Genomic DNA, 18,857 nt, shown 5'->3' with positions numbered 1-18,857 from the left:
TGACCGACCCTTATTGATGCATATTCCTGGTATTTCCGGGGACCAATAGAATTCCCAAAGTCGGCTGACATAGGGGACTTCTGGGGCCACAGAAGATTGCTATGCTTTACCTGGTTATCACTCACTCAGTCAGGAGGGACACATGGGCCCGTGATGGATTTGTTGGAACTCTGCATCGGACAGACTGCAGCTTGTTGGAGGCTACAGTACTCACAGACAGGCCTGCTGTCAACATCCATGATCTGTACATTTATTGACTGAGATGTTGTCAGAATATTGTGTGTTTCATGTTATACTGTTTACTTGTAGGTCACCAGTAGCCTCTTCAGAGCCCAGATAAACAGGTAAACACAGTGAGGACGACGTGTCAGACGCAGCTGTTTTACCTGGATTTACAGTAGGTCAAAATAGACAGGCACATGCGAAAGAGTCTTCTCAGTTTAGATTTGTTTTGTTACACACATTTGATTTGTGCTGTCATTTGCTGTCAAGTTTTTGTCAATACGGGAGTCAATAGTACTGGAACTCTTTAATGGGTTGACTGATGATAGTCAAAGGTGACATACTGTCCCTGAGAGTCCACAGACAGCTGCAGCGGGGCTTGTGTACTGTTAGGGTTTCTAACAACACTCTCTCTGAAAAGCGGAAATATACTGTGTTTGGTGTTCTTGTTGTACAGCAAAGAAATATTGTATGTTTTCTTAAATTATACAACATTTTACACTTTTTAGTCAGAACACAACGTCTAAACTCCACAAAGATGATTTGATTGTGCACCTAAGTTAATGCTGATATACTCAGCTAATATTGTTTAGCAAATACAACATATAGATATTATTACAGAAACCTTTTTTAGGTTTATTAAACTATTAATCAATTACCCTCAGGTTTTTGTACAAATTAGTATGGTACCACATATCATGTGGGCACAGTGTCCACATTCTTTTGGTTCAGGGGTGGTTTTAACGGTTTAACGGCTAACCAAACTCCTTTGGGATGAATGTTTAAGACCATCAAAGTAGATTGCTGCCACACTGGAAAAAGGGAAATGGATCGGTAATATGTCACGTTTTCAAATGTTTGCTACAACAAAATGGTTTCACATCATAGCAAGATCTTTTCATGCTATATAGTCATGTTTTAACATGAAATGTTTAATGTTCTAACAGTATTTTGTTGTTTTTTGTGAATAGTTTTCACATTATAAAATGTTTCATGTTGTAATAAGCTGAATGCATATAAAAAAACCCACCGAAAACGATACCACTTTCCTCTTACCAATCAGACACAGTGTGCTGATATATTTTTTTCTACTAATGAAACCGGATATTGATTTTGTTGCACCTGTGATTTCATCCAAAAGGAAAGTTTGAAGTCCCTTCAATGGAATCAATCAATTAAGCTGTCTTCATTTGTATAGCACCAGTTCACAACATTAGTCGGATCGGATGACACTTTCCAAATTGAGCAGGTCTAAACCATACTCCATGATTAATGCATTTACAGCGACCCGACATTTACCCCATGGGGTAAATGAGCAAGCACTTGACGACAGTGGTGAGGAAAAAAAAACTGCTTTTTAACAGGCAGAAACCTCAGAGCAGAACCCGACTCCATGGGGGCGGCCATCTGCCTCGACCTGTCAATGAAATCAATGACAGCTGGTAGAGGTCAGTGACATAAGACTGAACTCATAACACTGTCCAAGGTCATTTGGGTGGAAAAATACAGCCCTATCAACACAATACTCTATATTCAAAATCATTCGTATTAGTTCATTCAAAAACAGAAGAAAAACCTTTGAATATCAGATCGGTATTCCTGTGGACAAAGACAAAGTAGGCAAAGTGATATCAAATAATTTTTAATGTTGAAAATGAACGTCACATAGCCACAAACACAAACAGCTTGGAGCCATTGAGATGCCATTCTGATTGTGCCATGAATGATTTGTCACAGAAAACAAGACAAACGACAACCGTGCCCGTTACAAACCCACAACCAGCATTATAAAATACACCATCAAACTCTCAGCTGGGGTGTATCTCCACCCCACGTCTCATTCAGATTTACATTCAACACTGTGCTGTGCCAAAAAATTATGGCTGCTTCGCTAACAGGAAATAGTCTCCTGCTTGTGCATGGCCTCACATGATGTCTCTCAGATACGCTAATTAGGGCCGGGTTGTGTGCTACTGCATAAAGTCACTGTGAAGGGGAGCTGCAGGGAGCGACCAACAAAAACAAGAGAGGACATTGTTATCATGGGAATAGTAGGCTGGGACTTGGGGTCCTAAACCTTTCTTGTTCAAGGCACAATCGACTGGCCTGTATTAAAGTACACTGGTCAAAAATAGAAATATCTAACTGCATTTTCTGCACTTGTGAAGATCTGAAGGCTTGAGGAGAGGACAACATCTCTCTTCAAAGCTGTTTTTGAGGGGCAGGAGCACCATCTTTGATTTCACTGGCGCTGCCGACTATTTTGGAAAATGTAATTTGCATTTAAAGATTTAATTTGGCCAAACTACTCAATGTCCTGATAAGATGTCAGTCCTCTCTTGGTTTGTCAGGGCAGAACACATGTACAGAAGGAATAAATATCTGCCAGCTGAATATAAATACTCAAAAGCATGGCTTCATATCTCATGCCATCAGTTCCGTAAGAACAAAACAAAGTAAGTGCAGTTATTTTCAAACGTTTTTTTTTTTTTCTTCTAGAGCCACAACATTGTCACAATGGTGTATCTTATGACTTGAACTGATCCTGTAAGCATTTTTACTAAATTCCTTCACCCTCTTCATCACGTTTTGCGTGGGTTGCTTCTTTTTTTTTAAAAGTCTAGCTTACATTTCAAGGATGTGGCCAGGAGCTCCGAACCAAAGTGTCCTGCTTAAAAACTATTCAAGCCACCAAGTTTTATTTAAAAACATTTTTTTTTTAAAAAATGGGGCTACATTTTAAGACCACTGCAGGGTCTTGTTTCATATTCCGACAACTACGAGTGATTTTCCTTGCTTGAGACTGATCACTCCCCCTCCTTTACTCTGGCACATGGCAGTACAATGAGGTATGAACAGTTGTATAAATCTCTGTTTTTTTGGTTTGTATTTTGTGATTTTCTTTTTTTTGTCGCTTTCCTTTTTTGTATGTGAGGCTTTAATCCATCAAATGCAATACTCTTGTCACAACATTGAGATTAATACATAGCAGATTTATACATTGTTAGATGAGCCCTGGTCTAAGGTCAGATTCATTTTGAGCAATCTAAAGGCTAAGATCAGGATGTGGCTGTTTTTTTTGCGTGATTTTTTTTTTTTTTTTTTTTTTTTTTAATTGACCCAGATCAGGGATATTAGCAAATACTCAGCTTAGCGAGTGATACAGCTCAAGCAACTGTGGAAAGCAGGATTCAGGTTCATTCACTTTCAGTTCAACTCACTGCGTAATAGATTCAGCATGACCTAAGTTTACTATAAAATGAAACATCCCCTACCAAAATAGCTTTAGTGGACTGTATGAAAGTTATTAGGAAAGGGCAAGGTTAGTCACCCATTCTTTTTGTTAAAGGAAGAGCAGGAAATTATTCTTCTTTATCCGATACTTTTCCAATTAAATAAAATATCAATACCGCTGAGGGTCATGAAATGTAAGGGTTCAACTCCCTTTCCTTTGCTAAGACATTTTGTACAGTCCCTACCAAAAAGAAATACATTAATTGTACAGTGTGGAGTGAAACTGAACTGTAAAATGTGTTGTTTGCTGCTGTGTTAGCTAGAGTTTCTTATATGGGGCCCATTGGTCCACCTTACCCAATATAAGAGTGGAAGTAGACCCAGATAGGTTTAGAGCTGACCAACGTGCATGCTAAGGGTTTGGGAAACAATATTAGACTTTTCATATCGGTGGCTAGCAGCCAGAGAGGGAGAACATGGTCGACTGAAGAGTCCCTGTGGCTCGTTGTTTATTGACCGCACAAGTTGTCTTATAGGCCCAAAACACCATATAGTTATAGCTGTTTGTAATTTGTGTGTAGAAATACTAGCTGTAGAAATGCTATTCACTTTATTATGGGATATGAGAAAAACATGCAGTTCCCAATTAGTTTCTAACTCAGTTACAGCCAATGATATAACAAGAGCAATGTGGCCTGAGCATTAAACGCCACATGATAGTGAGCGTAAGTTCTGTTTATGTATTTCAAGTTGTCTGCTTTCCCAGCAGCTCGGGAGCTAGTTTGCTATTGAGCTGTGGCTCCTCATATGGCTGACAGAAGCTATGATCAAGAAAACTCTTGGGCCCAAGTGAAAAACTATGATTACCATTGCGTCATTAAGAGGGTTTTAAGATTCAAAAATGTATGTGTTCGGATGTATTTACAGTGTTTCTGCCTCTGTCATGGCAGCAGTGGTGGTAAGTGACAAAAAAAGGTGGGAAAATCTAACTGTAGGCATCAAAACTTGAGAATCTGAAAAAGCTACAGTATGAATCCAAACCAGAACTTAGTTTGTGTCACCTGTGATTAAATGGAGTATATTAATGTGGTGGAATACACACTGCAGAGCTAGCTTTGTTACCAAAACGCTCATCCGATAATGCAATGTGACCAATGGACAAATGGATGTGTTTTGCTTTGTTCTGAGTTCTGATTATGTTACGCATTAGATTGCAACACCAAAATAAGGCAACGAAAAAGTGTAAATGCTAAATCTGATTACAGGTGTGAACAGCAGGCTGTTGCATGAGCCACGCAAACCTTCTTTTTCAATCAGCTAAACTGAAGGTGATTTGAACCCTGGCCCTTGGGGTGATGTTTGAGCACTAGCTACCACGGCACCAACGATGGTCTAAAAGTGCATATACAGCCATTTTTCTCACAGTAAAGCATCAACACAGATAGACAGACATTTACTTACCAAGGAAATCAGATGCAAAGTAATATCGACATGAAAGAATACTCATAGAAAACATTTTTTTTCTCCTCTATCCAAAATAAAGTCACTTCATCTCTTGCTTTACGTCACTCCAAATCTTTTATAAACATACTATATTTAGAAAAAAAAAAAGGACTTCAGTAGCAGTCTGTCACACACGATCGAGGTTTTAAACCCAACTACGAACTCATCCACCCCAGAATAAGCATAACAACGAACACTTGGTGCACAACGAAAGCAACATCAACAACATCAAAAACAACATGAGTGTGGGACTTCACACCGTGTCTTTAATCGTACAATTTCAGTATTTTACATTCCACATGTGGACATATTCCTGCAGGGATTGTCATCTTTCTCAACCAGAGTGCTAGTATGAGTTGGGGCGGGTTTATGTGAGTGTTTCGTGTGCGTGGGAAGGAAAGAGGACAGAGTGAAATAAATAGAGAAAGGGGACAGGGATGAGGACTTGGGACAGGACTGAGATAAACAGGAACTACTGAATGGGAACGTTGGGTATTGGAGATGGAAGGACAGGAAATGACAGATGTTAGGAAGATAGAAAGGATGTTAGTGACTTACTTATGTTTTCCCTGGGTAAGTAATAAAAGTAGTAGAAGTATTTATTTGTGGAAAACAAATGACATGTTTCAGAGTGGATGTTATAGTTTTACGCCATGCCGCAGCGACGGAGCTTTTCCATCTTCACATTTAAGCTGAGTGTAAACAAACATTAAACCGAACCCTAACTTTATTCTTAGAGACAGAGAGAGAGAAAACACAATTCTGTGGTCACTGTGCGGAAAAGACGGAGGTTTTGATTTGCAGCTTGGCCAGGAAGTGCGGGAAGTAATACAGGGTGCACAGGTAGTAGTACAGAGTGCAGCTTTTGAGGCAACTAACATGGCTGCTTTTGTCAAACCGGTGTTTTACTCTTAGAGGGAAACACAATTTTGACCCTGTGGCTCTTATAATGGAAGGCCTTTCCATTTAGCTTTGCCTGCAAAATTGCCTCATGTGCCACCACCCTGGCTACGTCCAAACACGCAGCGCAAATCTGTGAAACTCTCATAAGCTTCATGCCTTCCCCTTGTGAATGCACTGCAAGGGGGGGTGATGAAGCCGTAAAAGTTAGAATTAGCACCCCGTGTCATTGGTTTGTTGCAGCATCTCGAGTTGTTGGTCATGCGCGAAACATGTTCCTCATCACTGTGTGCCTGGCTGCCCTCTCACAATGACTACCAAGGTCATACAGACAAGCAAATGAATCTCAAATGAGATTTTTCCAAGAAATAATACTGTTACCAGATCAGATTTGAACAACTAATTGATTTGCCTGCTGCGTGAACATAGCACTATCATAGCGAGCAGTGATGTCCGGATAAAATGGCTTTTTGGTGAGGAGGATGGTCACTGACTGTTAGTCTGTCTCTCTGCTATGCTGGTGCAACTGATCATGGCTGAAGGCAGTGTGCTCTGTGGTGCTGGTGTGTGTTTTTTTTTTTTAAGAGGACGGGGTGAGGATTTCTCCAATGATCATTTGGCTGAGAGAGACAGAGAGAGAGGAGAGAGAGAGAGAGACAGACAGACGAGAGCGGCTCAGCTGCCAGCTCAAATCTTAACTTGAATTTGCCAAGTTATGTGGACCAGACCTGATCTCATGTTTGTGGTCTTGTTTCAGGACCACAAACAGAGCTGCTTAAGGTACTCGCTGTGCTAAATGAAGTGATTTAGAGGTCTGTGAAAGGCGGGTAAACTATGAAAGTTAGTTGGTGATCACCACAAGGCAAACAAGCATCATAATGCAATATGACGTCAACTGCAAACAATGCGTAAGAATTACTTTAAAGATATTAATACAGCTGGGTAAACTGAGTACCGACACCCCCTGCTACATGACTGGTCATGATTGGATTTGAGCTGGCAGCAGAAATTCAGCAACTGAACAAGCTCTAATGCCACAAACTACAACTGTAACATTTATATATCTCTATATATATATCCATAAATATATGCTTCTGTATACTGTATAATGTATATTTGTATCACCGACCTCTGTGAGGCACATCAACTTCGGAATCAGAATTACTAAGCCAGCGGTTCCCTGTCTGAGCCATGACCCTGTTGCAGCATGGCTTTTATTCACAGTGATAGTGAGCAAAGTACGGTACAAACACACAAGGCCGGGAGATGGCGGGTATGAAACTGTACTGCTTGATCATCCTATTGCTGTGTGTGTGCTGCTGCTGCTGCTGCTGTGTGTGTGTCTGTGTGCATCCCTGTATAATCAGCGCTTACGGTTCTATTTTAATACCCTGCACCATAGATTAGTAACACTGAGAGTGGCGGCGCCTGAAGGCCATTTCACAGTCCTTGTTGGTTTCAACAGGTAATCGAGAGATAACAAACTGTGTGTGTTCTTGGGTGTGTTAGAGAATACTGTTAAGACTGCTAAATACAGGCAGGAACAGGAAAGATGTGGGGGAAGGGGGTAAAGGAAGGGGTTCAGGGCTCCTAAGGGATACAGACATTGTGGTTTTAGTGCAACAGAAAAAAACCTGATAGTTATTTGTAGTGGATGGCAATTCGGGATATGGTTGGTGGAGCTTATTTCAGCAGCGTTTAATTCATATTCCAAGTGTCTGGGATAGGACAGTCGCTCAGAAAGTCTTTGAAATTGCTTGGTGTCCATTTCTGCTGCGACGGCGAGGGAAGGATCTAGAGATGTACTGCAGGTGCGAGGACAAGGGTCCAATCTTGTCTGGCGGTCTGCTATTGGCTTGGCCTGAGTCACATCGCTACCTGCCAAAGTCACGCACTCACCGAATCCCCCACCTCGGCTGGGATGAAATCGTATCCACAGGAGAATACTGCTGACTCACTTGCTGTTTTGTTTACCTCCCAGTCACCACCCACAAACGTCCGTTGGCCTGACCCAATCGGGCCAAAATGGCTTCCACTGGAGACTCAGCTTCCAGCAGTCTTTGTCCCCTGACAGTCTCCTTTGAGTTCAATCGGCACACTGTAATGTCATAAATTCACCCCTGCTCTTGGTGTTGGTTTGGGTTGTGAAATAAAAACTGAATCCAGAGTGACTGTTGGTCCCACGTGGTGTGTCATAAAAATAAAAGAAAAAAGGGAAAAAGTCAAATGTTGAACCACAGACCAGTTAAAAGACCTGCTGTACACTGTCGGTGGAGCAGCACACCCAATGGGTCCATGTTGGCAACTCATTTGTGCGCTGTATAGATATTTATATATGTATGCATGCATGTCAGTGTGTTGCAGACAGAGGGGCAGCTGCACTGAGATGAGAGGTGAGGTAGAATCTGTCGGTTCAGGCTGGACTTGAAAAGGGTACAGGTGTGCAGAGGTAAGTGACAACATGCCCTCCCACCACCACCATCTTCCTTCGCTGGACCTATCACAACACAGCAGGTAGGTGAGGAGGCGGGGCTGTGGTGTAATTAACAGGGAGAGGGCTCCAATGAGAAGACGCACTCATAATACACACACAGAGACAGAAGTGTGGTGCAGCCCAGGAGTTATTCAGGATGAGGAGGAGAGGAGCGACAAAACAACTGAGGTAATACATCAAAAAACAACTGCATGGGTGCGTGTTAAATGTGTGTGTGTGTGTGTGAGGTAACAAAAACAGGAGGTATGTGTCGGAGAGGTATTCTAGATATATATATGTATATACGTATGTAAGTACAGTATTAATATAACTATTAATGAGTAACATACATTTTCAAGTCATATTGCACCTACATTGTATTGTGATTTTAAAATGTGTTTTCTTTTAATAAAGTAAATTTGTTACCTAACAGTTCTCTTTAGTTTCCTCAGTAACACTGTGATATAAAATAGTGGAAACGATTTCCATGTAGTCTATAGCTATAATACCCTTTATTTCTGTATCATAACAAAATACCTATTTGTTTCAGTCTCTGCTCAATAAGCATTGAAAGGTCTTACGTATTAAGAATAAAACAGTACTTCCTGTAAACATATTTAATGAGGAATGGGGTTCTAGACGGCAATATGCCTGTCTTACGCCTCACCGTTAACAGCAAGTTCAGTGAGGGTCAACTGATCTGTCGCAACACACTTTAACTATCCATAGCCATAGAGATGCATGTTAAAATGGAAGTGGTTGTTATGCTAACATGCCATGGATTTCCAGGTATTCAATCACCTTTATCTTCACTGTGTGCAGCAAATGAAGTGTGCACACTTGAGACATCTAGAGACTGAGCAGCTAACCAAACAGGATTTATCCTGCCTCTAACTTGATGGGAGTTATATAATATAACAGAGTGGCTCTTCTAGACTTTCCAAATGGACCAAATGGATCAAATGTATATATATGTTGGTATATTTCGAAATCTTATTTTAGCATGCTAACATGCTGTATCTGCTGTAATTGGCACGGAAAACAAAAAGTACAGCCAAATTTTGACCTGATGAAAAGACATTACAAGTCATTCTCTGGGTAGATTTCCGTAATTGTAATCATCTAACAGTTGTCAAAATATACAACCCTGGACCCATGTCCATTATTTCGGTAAATATGCTTATTCGGAAGAATAAAGAAAAAATAAGTGTATTTTTCAAATGCAAACTATTGCCCTAACTTGAAACAAATAACAATGAATTACTGTGTAATGATTAAAACTTACCAATGTTTTATGACTACAGTTTCAAGACATAGTAATGCACATAGCAAATGTTATAATGCATTATTATGTGTCACACAGGTCTATGTATAAATAACAATAACAACATTATAGATAAGGGCTTCATACAAATTGTTCCCACTGTAACAGATTCATGGTTAGCTGAGGACTGCGTGGCTCCATGTTTTCTCAATAAACTACCACCACCCACACAACAAATGAGGAAATACATTATATAAGCTATGAGGTAAGAGTGTAGGGGTGTATTTTGTGCACATACATAACATGTGTGTGTCTCTGTGTGTACGTGAGACAGCGAGAGATAGAGAGGTCAGTACGTGAGGGAGGTAGGCCGGCAAACACTCGCAGAGCCTCGGAGGAATGAGGGGTGGGCTGCACCCGCGGACAGAGAGTGCAATTGCAGTTAAGGAGATGCATGGGAGATCGGTGATCGGTGGGGGGAAGGGGTTGTCTGAGAAGCTAATGGTCTAGTCCCAAAGAAAAACTAGAAAATAATACAGTTTTTGTGGTGTGGGGTGGTTGTGGGGGGAGTAGGGACATGACAGAGCCCCTCAGTTTGCATTAGTGTAGGAACAGTGCAGTTGTTTGTCCAACAGGTGCAAGAGGAGTTAATTGCTGAGATTTGCATAAAGATCTACTGTACTGTACGTTCATGGCAGTGTGTCTGGGATTTATATAGGTGAATAACTAACCGTTTACAACTTTGTACTGTGTGTGTGTGTACCTTTTAGAAATGACAATACACAAATCCAGATTGTCAGTGTGTTTCTCTGGTGTGTTTGCTGGTGGCAGGAGGTGGATCTGGTAGGTGTTTAACAAAAACAAAAATTTACAGGGCACGTTCCCACTCAAGAAAAAACAAAAATATAGACTTTCTTCGCCTCTTGTCCTTCCCCCATGCTTCCACTTCCACTTAAGCCACCCCATGTATTTCTTTCTGTGTCCAGGGTTCTTTTAGGGGGACTAGGCGTTCCATAAATTACACTTCCTGATCCTCGAAAACCTCCAGGAAGAGTGGTGGAAAAAGTTCGTTAGGACACTCCACCTTCATATGGAGGAATCGGCTGGCGTGGCAAGCACCGATCATGCGCAGGTCCGTCACCTTCATCAGCAGCTTGGGCCAGAAGTGGGGAATTTTGTGCTTACGGTAGTTGATGTAGTGCTCAAACGCCAGCAGGTAAGCCTCTTGGCACTGCTCGATCTTCTCCACACTGGTCAGCCCTGAACGGTCTGGGGTGATAAGGATGAGATAAAGTATTACATTTGCTACTTTTAGGAAACATTTCCACCTCATGCTGAAGCACAAAGTACATTTCCAAAACATCATAACAAGTTTTAGTCTTAACAGCCAAAGGAAGATATGAACAATTTGGCAATTGGAGAGAGGGCAGCAAATGAGGGCGAGAGAAACAGAACAAAAGCTGGAGTTCAGCCAAACTGGAACCAGGGATGATGCAGGTCATAAGTGCACAATTAACCACTTTTAAGCCAAATTCAATACAAAAATAGATTTGTGTGTAACCTTCCTCAATCTAATACGTGAAAAAACGAGGTTTCCTGTATAGTTTTCATTCCTTGGATGTTTGATTGGCCCTTTTTATATGACGCCATGTTCTAGCACAACAAGAATCAACTACTTTATTTTTGAACCAACACACCAACATTTGCATTTTCTTTCCTTGATTTTCTGGTAATCATGTTAAAATTCATGCTAAACTGGATTATATTCAGCATATTAACCTCTAAAACATGGGGTTATCCAGAAAAATTGATTTCTAAATGGATCTGGCTTTATTTAGCTGATACTATTGCTGTTTACTATTACCATAAAGGAATGCCTGTATTTGGCACAATTATGCTTTGAAACACTTGGCTGTAAATTATTTGAGTAAGCTAAATGGACCCAAGGGAAACCAATCTGAACTCAAAGTGAGTAACTTATAATAATACACACACAATAATGCCAGTAAAGAGCAGTAAAAGTAAGTCAAAGAGCTGACGTTTTCTGTGATCCATCTAATTCAGTGACATTGATCCCAGTCTGCAACTTGAGGATGGAAACCTTACCATGATTAAACAAAAAATGATTTGCATCCGGATAGCACCTCAAATCCCTCCATATTTATATAGGAAAATTCAGCAGGATTTGTCTTTTTCCACTCCATTTACCTTTAAACATTTACCTACTACCTATTATTGCCTTTCACTTGCGTCAAGTACCATGCTCTTGTCCAAGACTTTGCTCCAAGCACACTGAATGCATCATTTCAACTGACAGCTGAGACAATTAAACTTACTGACTTTTGTTTTGTGGTAAAATTCATTTTTCTCTTGGATGTTAAACCTCAAGTATATATTACTCAGTATGCATCAGACTATTTGCTCCAGTTTACATATAACAGTGGCTGTCTACAAAATTCAGGGTTTGTACTCATTTTTCAAGGTCAAATTCAAGCACTTTTCAAGCACTTTTAAGGGTCATTTTTAAGATTTTCGAGCACCTTATTGCTGGGGTAAAATACGTATCTACAGGAATATATAAACTTCTTCACTTTTTATCACAATTATGTACACTGTATTATGCTGTAAATATCTAAAAATTATGTTTCATAATAACAAAAACTTCAGAAATTGATTATCCAGTCTGATCCCAATTTGTGAAAGACACAGAGTTACAATGTCAAGCACTTTCAAGCACTTAAACGACAATCCAAGCACTTTTCAGACCTTGAAAACACAACATTGAAATTCAAGTACTTTCAAGGATTTCAAGCACCCGTACGAACCCTGAAAATTGTCAATGATGGGATTGAAAGAAGATTATTTTTATTCAGATCATTTAGGAAGTGTGGGAATTCAGACGAGATGCCGAGATATGTGGGTATTGTTTTAGACCACACTGACGCCATACTGACTAAACTGTAAACAATCAACGAATCACTGATTAATGCTTTTAATGGCATTAATATTCAACTAATTCCCATATTTCTAACGACTAATAAAGAAGTCTAAAAGTTGATTTGATAATTATATAACTAAATATTAAACTTTATACAATTACATAATATATAACTATAGTTCTTTTCTGAGACTTGACAAAGTTCCTCAGAATGACCAGTCAAATCATCTGGATGTGTGAAACTGGTATTGTTCTCCTTTGATGTTGCAAGAGACACGACTCCTTGTTCTTACAGAAGTAACCATGTCAATGTGAAAAAAATGAAACGTCTTGTTTTGAAGTGAAGAGCTAAAAAGTGAAAACTATGAGCCAGTTAAACGATCTGAGCTCAGAGGCAGCAAAGCCTTCACTCCTTGTATTATTAATGTGCCAGTTATTAAATATTTAAGTCTGTTTTTACCAAAAAATACTTTTATTCTAAGCTGGAGGAAAACTCTGGTCCTTGCAAAAGAAGACAGAAAAAGACAAAATACTACAACTAAGCTCCGTCTATAAGAGCTGCAGAAGTAGTCGGAATGTGAAGATGTAAACTTGGTTTAAATATTAAGATCACACATCTGTACACTTTAAAGCATGTATGTTGATGAAGGTTCTCAGTCATCCAGGTCATGGTTATTCTAACTGGACTCTGAAACACAGAGCTCACACGTGTGCTTAACAGAGTTTAAAAGCCTGAAACTCCCCTCCAGTTAGTTAGAAGTGAAGAAGCCTTCTTTGATGAGAGGTGAAACATCTTTGAAAAACTGAAACCACGTCAAATTGCCTACGATACAGTACTAAGAATGTAATGTGTGTACATGCACCAGCATTACTTATTCCTCACCTGAGCTCATGAGCAGCACAGCCTGCATCAGAGCCACCTCCGAGTCATCCAGGTTGAACTGAGCCAGGCTCTTGCCCAAATCAAAGATGGCGTCCGACACCACGCCCAACCCGCCGTTCTTCAGCTGCTCACGTTTCACGGCCATCTCACCGTTTAGTGTCAGCGTCTCGCTCTCTGGATCGTAGCGTACCGCGGCCCGCAACGACATGATCTCCATGCAGCAGCCCTTCAGCAAGATGATCTGGTCTTCACAAGGCAGCTGCGAAACATCAAGGAATGATACGACAGGAAACTAAATGAACATGAGCGGTCAAAATAATATAAAGACTGTTCTCATCCATTTTTGTAAAGTGAAGAAAACGATGGCTTAAAAAAGACGTTTAGATTCAACGCAAACTCTGAACTATTCTAGCTTGGCACAGGATTGTTTGTGTTACAACAATGAATGTATGTACCAACAACGTTTCTGTAATGGCCTGCAACACATGTTATATTACATGTTACAGTTCCCCAAAAAACCCCAAAGATTTAAAGCTGCTGAGATGAAAAATGCTATTGTTACTGGATTTGTGAATACACTGCGTTTGCTAATTTGTTAGCAATAACAAGTTTATAAGAGATATTATGTTAATGTTGCATTTATAGCTTGCTGGCCTGCCCCCAAGTGGCCAAATGTCAATAAATGACTTTAAATTAAGTGTGCCACCAAAACAGGTCTAACCCTAACCCTAACCCTCCTTGCGTTAATTTGGTTCTCTTGATTTCTTTTTCTTTCATTCTTTTAGGCATGTTTCTTTTTTTTTTTTTTTTTAAAACCTTTTTTCTCCCCTTCTACTTCTTTTTATTTTTTAATGAATGTGACCTCTTATAATTTCAGGTCCCCAGTAAGAGAGAATATATAAAGAGAGACCTGTGCCAATGCCATATTGGACTCTTGGGGGTCCTAATACACTTTTATCTTCATTACCTAACCCTCCTTGCCATAATACTTGGGCCATTCCTGGGCAGTTAATACAGTGTGGCATGGCTCACTGTCCCATTCACGGGAGGTCGGGGTAGTCTGCACTTTCTTTGGAGAGCGCTGTTGCCAGGAGGATTTGTTCTTGGTTTGCAACCGTGTCAAATGAATGCTAGGACCCAAGATTTCCAGCAGAACATTCATTTGTAACAAGATGATCTACATTTTTTTACTTTACCTGTTAATGGCTTATGTTACACATGATGGAAATTTATATCATTTATTTATACTCTGATGAAAGGTATTTTTCTTTCTATTTTGACTGGTGGACTGTACGGATTTGTCAAAATCAACCTTTGAAATGCACTGTAGAATGCTGTGTCATAGCTTTTCTTCAGCCCTGAAAAATAATTATCTTGGAGTGCTTCCTTGCAGAAGAAGGGGTGTCATTTTTATTTTCGAAAACAATCCACTGCCAAACATTATGTAACCGGGAAGCCCCTACAATATACATGATGACCATGCTCAGTAAGGTGGAACTCAGTCCAGGACACACACACTCTCACGCGTTTCATTTCTCTAGAGAGCAGAGCAAAATCAGAGACTGGTGAGTCATCACATCCTCAAGAGAGAGAGAGAGGTGGGAGGATGACGAGCAGCATGACAAAGGCTGCAGAAAGGGGAAGCTCTAAATCAGCAGACCTTATAGGTGAACACTGGCGTTAGTGGGTTAACAGTGTTCATGAGACAGGTCTGGAGTTAATGAGGTGAAGCAACTAAATGTCAGTTAAACTTCAAAAAGAGGCTGTGCTCAAAGTCACAACTTTTTATTTCCAAGTTGACTGCTTTCTGTCTTTTATTCTAACTTAACCTGTGAAGCAAATACGTTTATGACGTGCTCCTTTCCCTGCAAGTAACACTTGGTAACACTACTTCTGTAGGTAAGTTTGCAAGGCATGTCAAACACACTGTTTAATATCTCCCTTGTACTTTTATCTTGTGGATTTGCAAAGGATGCCACTATCCAAAAACCTTATCACTCTTACTGCAGCCCTCTGCACACTGCTTTGTCATACTGTTATTCCTGCTGTACAGTTGTAAAGGTAGGACTTGGCAGTTAGAGTAGAGGTTAAGTAAGTGGTCATTTGACATTCAGATTTGGTAGGGCCTGATGAATGAGCTGCTACAGTGCAGAGGAGACGGTGTGATTTAAATGTAAGGGACAGCAAAGCCAGCTCTGGGACTGAGCGCCTTCAAAGACCACTTATGCCAAAACTGGAAGCACTCATGATGCTGTGAAGCAGTCTGGATGAAAGCATCCACAATTGTTTTTTTTTCATAACTTTACTAAGGCTGATGATAGACAGAAACCCACAGATATGTTTGAGTGTTAGAACAGATTTAAACACACACACACCCACTGAACCTACCTCAGAGAACATGGGCAATTTCTTGGCGAAGTCGACGACACGTGTGATTGCAGGAGTCATGATCTTGGTGAACTCGCTGAAGGCTTCCAGGTCCACCTTATCTCCCTCGGAGGTGGGCACCACCGGACCCTGGCCGATATCATCCGACTAGAGACAAGACATCATATGTGTGAGTGAACCTTTCAGACTAAAATGTCAGAAGGAAATAATAATATTTCCAACGGCTTGCTGAAAGAAGACTATATTCAAAAGGTCAGATGTCTTGTGAGTTGACCTTTGAGCTTTGATTATCAGATGAGGGTGGATGGGAACACGGACTAATAGAACCCCTGAAATTCTAAAAGGTTAACAGACTTGTAAAAAGCACAGCATGCAGACTGTTGCAATGTGGAGACTCATATGAAACCAATTAAACACGACTGGTCTAAAAAAGATATTGGCAGACAGGAGTGTAGTGTAAATTAGAGATTATTTTTCTAGTCTGTATTTGAGGAAAACGTCATGTGAGTTTAGCAGGGTAATGTAAGGATGATTCCACGAGCCATGCTGCAGTACAATATGGACAAATGGAGTCAGTTTTGAAGATTGTAGTGATAATGGCATACTATTGGAATATCAGTATGAATCTATGACACGTAGTTTATTGATTTGAATATTGTTGTGATGCATTCGGGGCCTTGCATGTTACAGCTTAATGTGATCAGAAATGCACACGAATCGTCCTCTGTCTAATTGAAAGGCAGTTGACATCCTCCAATTAGAGCAGCTTATCTGTGCTACAGTGGATTTGGCACCAGGGAGCACTGAGGTAAGACATTATCTAACAGACTGGGAGGTAACACTGACAGACGTGCAGCCGATCCTGTTTTGATAACATGGGATCTTGAGAGCTTTAACAGACAGGAAGCAGCTTTAGGCAACGCATCATCAGGGATACTTTATTAATGACTAGAGGAATACTTGGCGGTCATCAGCAGGATGTTAGGATTATTTTTGGGTTAAACAGAATTTTTTTGAACATCAAAAACTTGTCAACCTCTTCGAGAGGTTGACAAGTTTTTGATGTTCAAAAAAATTCTGTTTTCTCATTGTGTCGAGTGCGGCAGTGCTGGCCTCCCCCCTCTGCCTGTAATTCTCTGTTTTAGCTCCAGTCTATCTAAGGACCCCCCTCTCCAAATACTCAGTCTCCTATGATCCGTCAGCTCATACATTCCTGACCCAGCTTCTTCAACAATAACATACTGGCTGTGTTAAATCAGTTCTGAAGTGCTAAACTAGCCGCCAGGCATGAATTATGCAAATATGTGACATGGTGACATAGCGTGTTGTAACAAAGTCACAGATTAAAGGCGGGACTACTGACGGGGCATTACAGGTGCAATGTTTTCTGTCGGGGAGAGGAGCTATTGTTGGTGTGGACTAGTAGAATTTTATATTTCTATTCATAATTTATTATTTTATAACTATTATTATATTCACAATATAGGGATAACTGGTGGCCAAAGCCAACAACCGATTAATCGACCAAATGTTTTCTTTAATCAAACACCGTCAACATTGCTTTACCAAGCTTTGGTGTTAACTTCATCATAACTTTAGATGTGCAGGACATAGTCTTTACATTGAATTAAAAAGCTAGCTCTAGCTGTCTGTTTAATATCAAGACACAAGATCTGAAAACGTGATCTACTGGATTTACATCGTTGGAATCTGTTCTATTTACAATGCATGATGAGCTCTTCTGTGGCTGAACTGGCGAGCAACATTTCTGTTGCACATCCCTTTACATAGTTAAATGCCACTTTTACAAACCATAAATGTTTGTGCGTATTCCCAGTTTAAGGAGGATCCTAACATGTGCCATTTAATTTCATGAATGTATGGATAGTTTCATTAATGGAACGTATACACAACGTATCATAGACAAGGTGATGGTTAATCACATCAGTCGTGTTTTGACAGGCTCAATTTATAGTATGTACAAATGCTAAGTGTGTATTTCCTTTAATCTCACCCGTCAAAAGCTTGGTTTCATGAGATCACAGCTTATCGAAAGTATGAAGCAGTGAAGTTGCTGTAACAACAGACAGACTCTGAGCTCTGATTGGTCTCGCCTGCTGTGTTCCCAAACACAAAATCTGTTATTTTCTTTTTGGGCATTCTTCTGTTCTCTGTTCACCTTGGACAGGCTGCCCCACTGTGCAGTTTTTCAGAGGGCCAGGCCTTCAAAAAGAGTATTTGACAATAAACCTCCCTTTGCCTTTATGGAACTGTTGCCTAGTAACTGTCATCTGACCTTTGCCTTGAGGTAACCATTGGCGCTGTAGACACATGCATCATGCACGTGCCACCGATCGCATACTGTAGGACGGCGGAGAGAGAGTTGCTGATGAAAAGGCATGCTGTCCAAACTTATCTTTCCAAAACGAAACAAAGTCACTTTCTGTCATGCGTTAGCTTGATTTTAACAACTTTAAACGCACCGCTGGAGGAACATTTGGGATTTGTGAGCCACACAGTAGAAAAAAATAAACTACTTTGACGGACTCAATGAGTGTGATTATAGCATAGTATCCTCATTTAGATACCCATTCATGGAAATATGACATAATTGATAACATTTCTTTGGTTATGATTTATTTTTGGGCTTTCATGAATTAGATGGATTAGGTAAAGGGAATTTTGCAGGAAGCTGAGCCTGCTGTATGTTTTTTCACCTCAGCGCTTCAGTTTCCAGTATGTTAGTATGTTAAAAAGTAAAAAAATGTGTTGGCTAACACTTAAGCCCTTTTGTTTTAGTCTATTTGTTTACATGTAAACAGGCACCACCAGAAGTAAGCAGAATTAGCTATTTGCAGTCCCTGTTGGCAGTGTACTCATGGATGTACAGATCACTGGAATGCTTTGACGGGAAACGTATGAATGGAAATATGTTGTTTCTCAGGTGAGTACTGCTCTTACAAGGAACCCCTTTTCTTTCCATTTCCAAATATATGGTTGCTTATTTGGGATGTCAAAAGGTTACGAGAAGAATTAGAATCAGTAGGTCCAA

General features: G+C 40.3%; 1 protein-coding gene across 7 annotated transcripts in view; it reads right to left on the bottom strand.

Annotated features, from left to right (window-relative positions):
• Positions 1-1,848: 1,848 nt before the first annotated feature.
• The window catches only part of LOC115574780 (thyroid hormone receptor alpha), a 107,585-nt gene continuing 90,576 nt past the window's right edge, over positions 1,849-18,857 (bottom strand). For all 7 annotated transcript variants that reach the window (XM_030406384.1, XM_030406382.1, XM_030406386.1 and 4 more), the window contains 3 exons: positions 15,806-15,952; positions 13,418-13,676; positions 1,849-10,865 (listed from right to left, as the gene is read on the bottom strand). In XM_030406384.1, the coding sequence (XP_030262244.1) occupies positions 10,615-10,865; positions 13,418-13,676; positions 15,806-15,952 (657 nt within the window). In that variant the 3' untranslated portion in view covers positions 1,849-10,614. The remainder of the gene's footprint in view (positions 10,866-13,417; positions 13,677-15,805; positions 15,953-18,857) is intronic.

This window comes from Sparus aurata, chromosome 23 (assembly GCF_900880675.1).
Source record: "Sparus aurata chromosome 23, fSpaAur1.1, whole genome shotgun sequence".
Lineage (NCBI taxonomy): Eukaryota > Metazoa > Chordata > Actinopteri > Spariformes > Sparidae > Sparus > Sparus aurata.
Note: the sequence above shows the minus strand (reverse complement) of the source record. Positions and strands in the feature narration are given on the sequence as shown.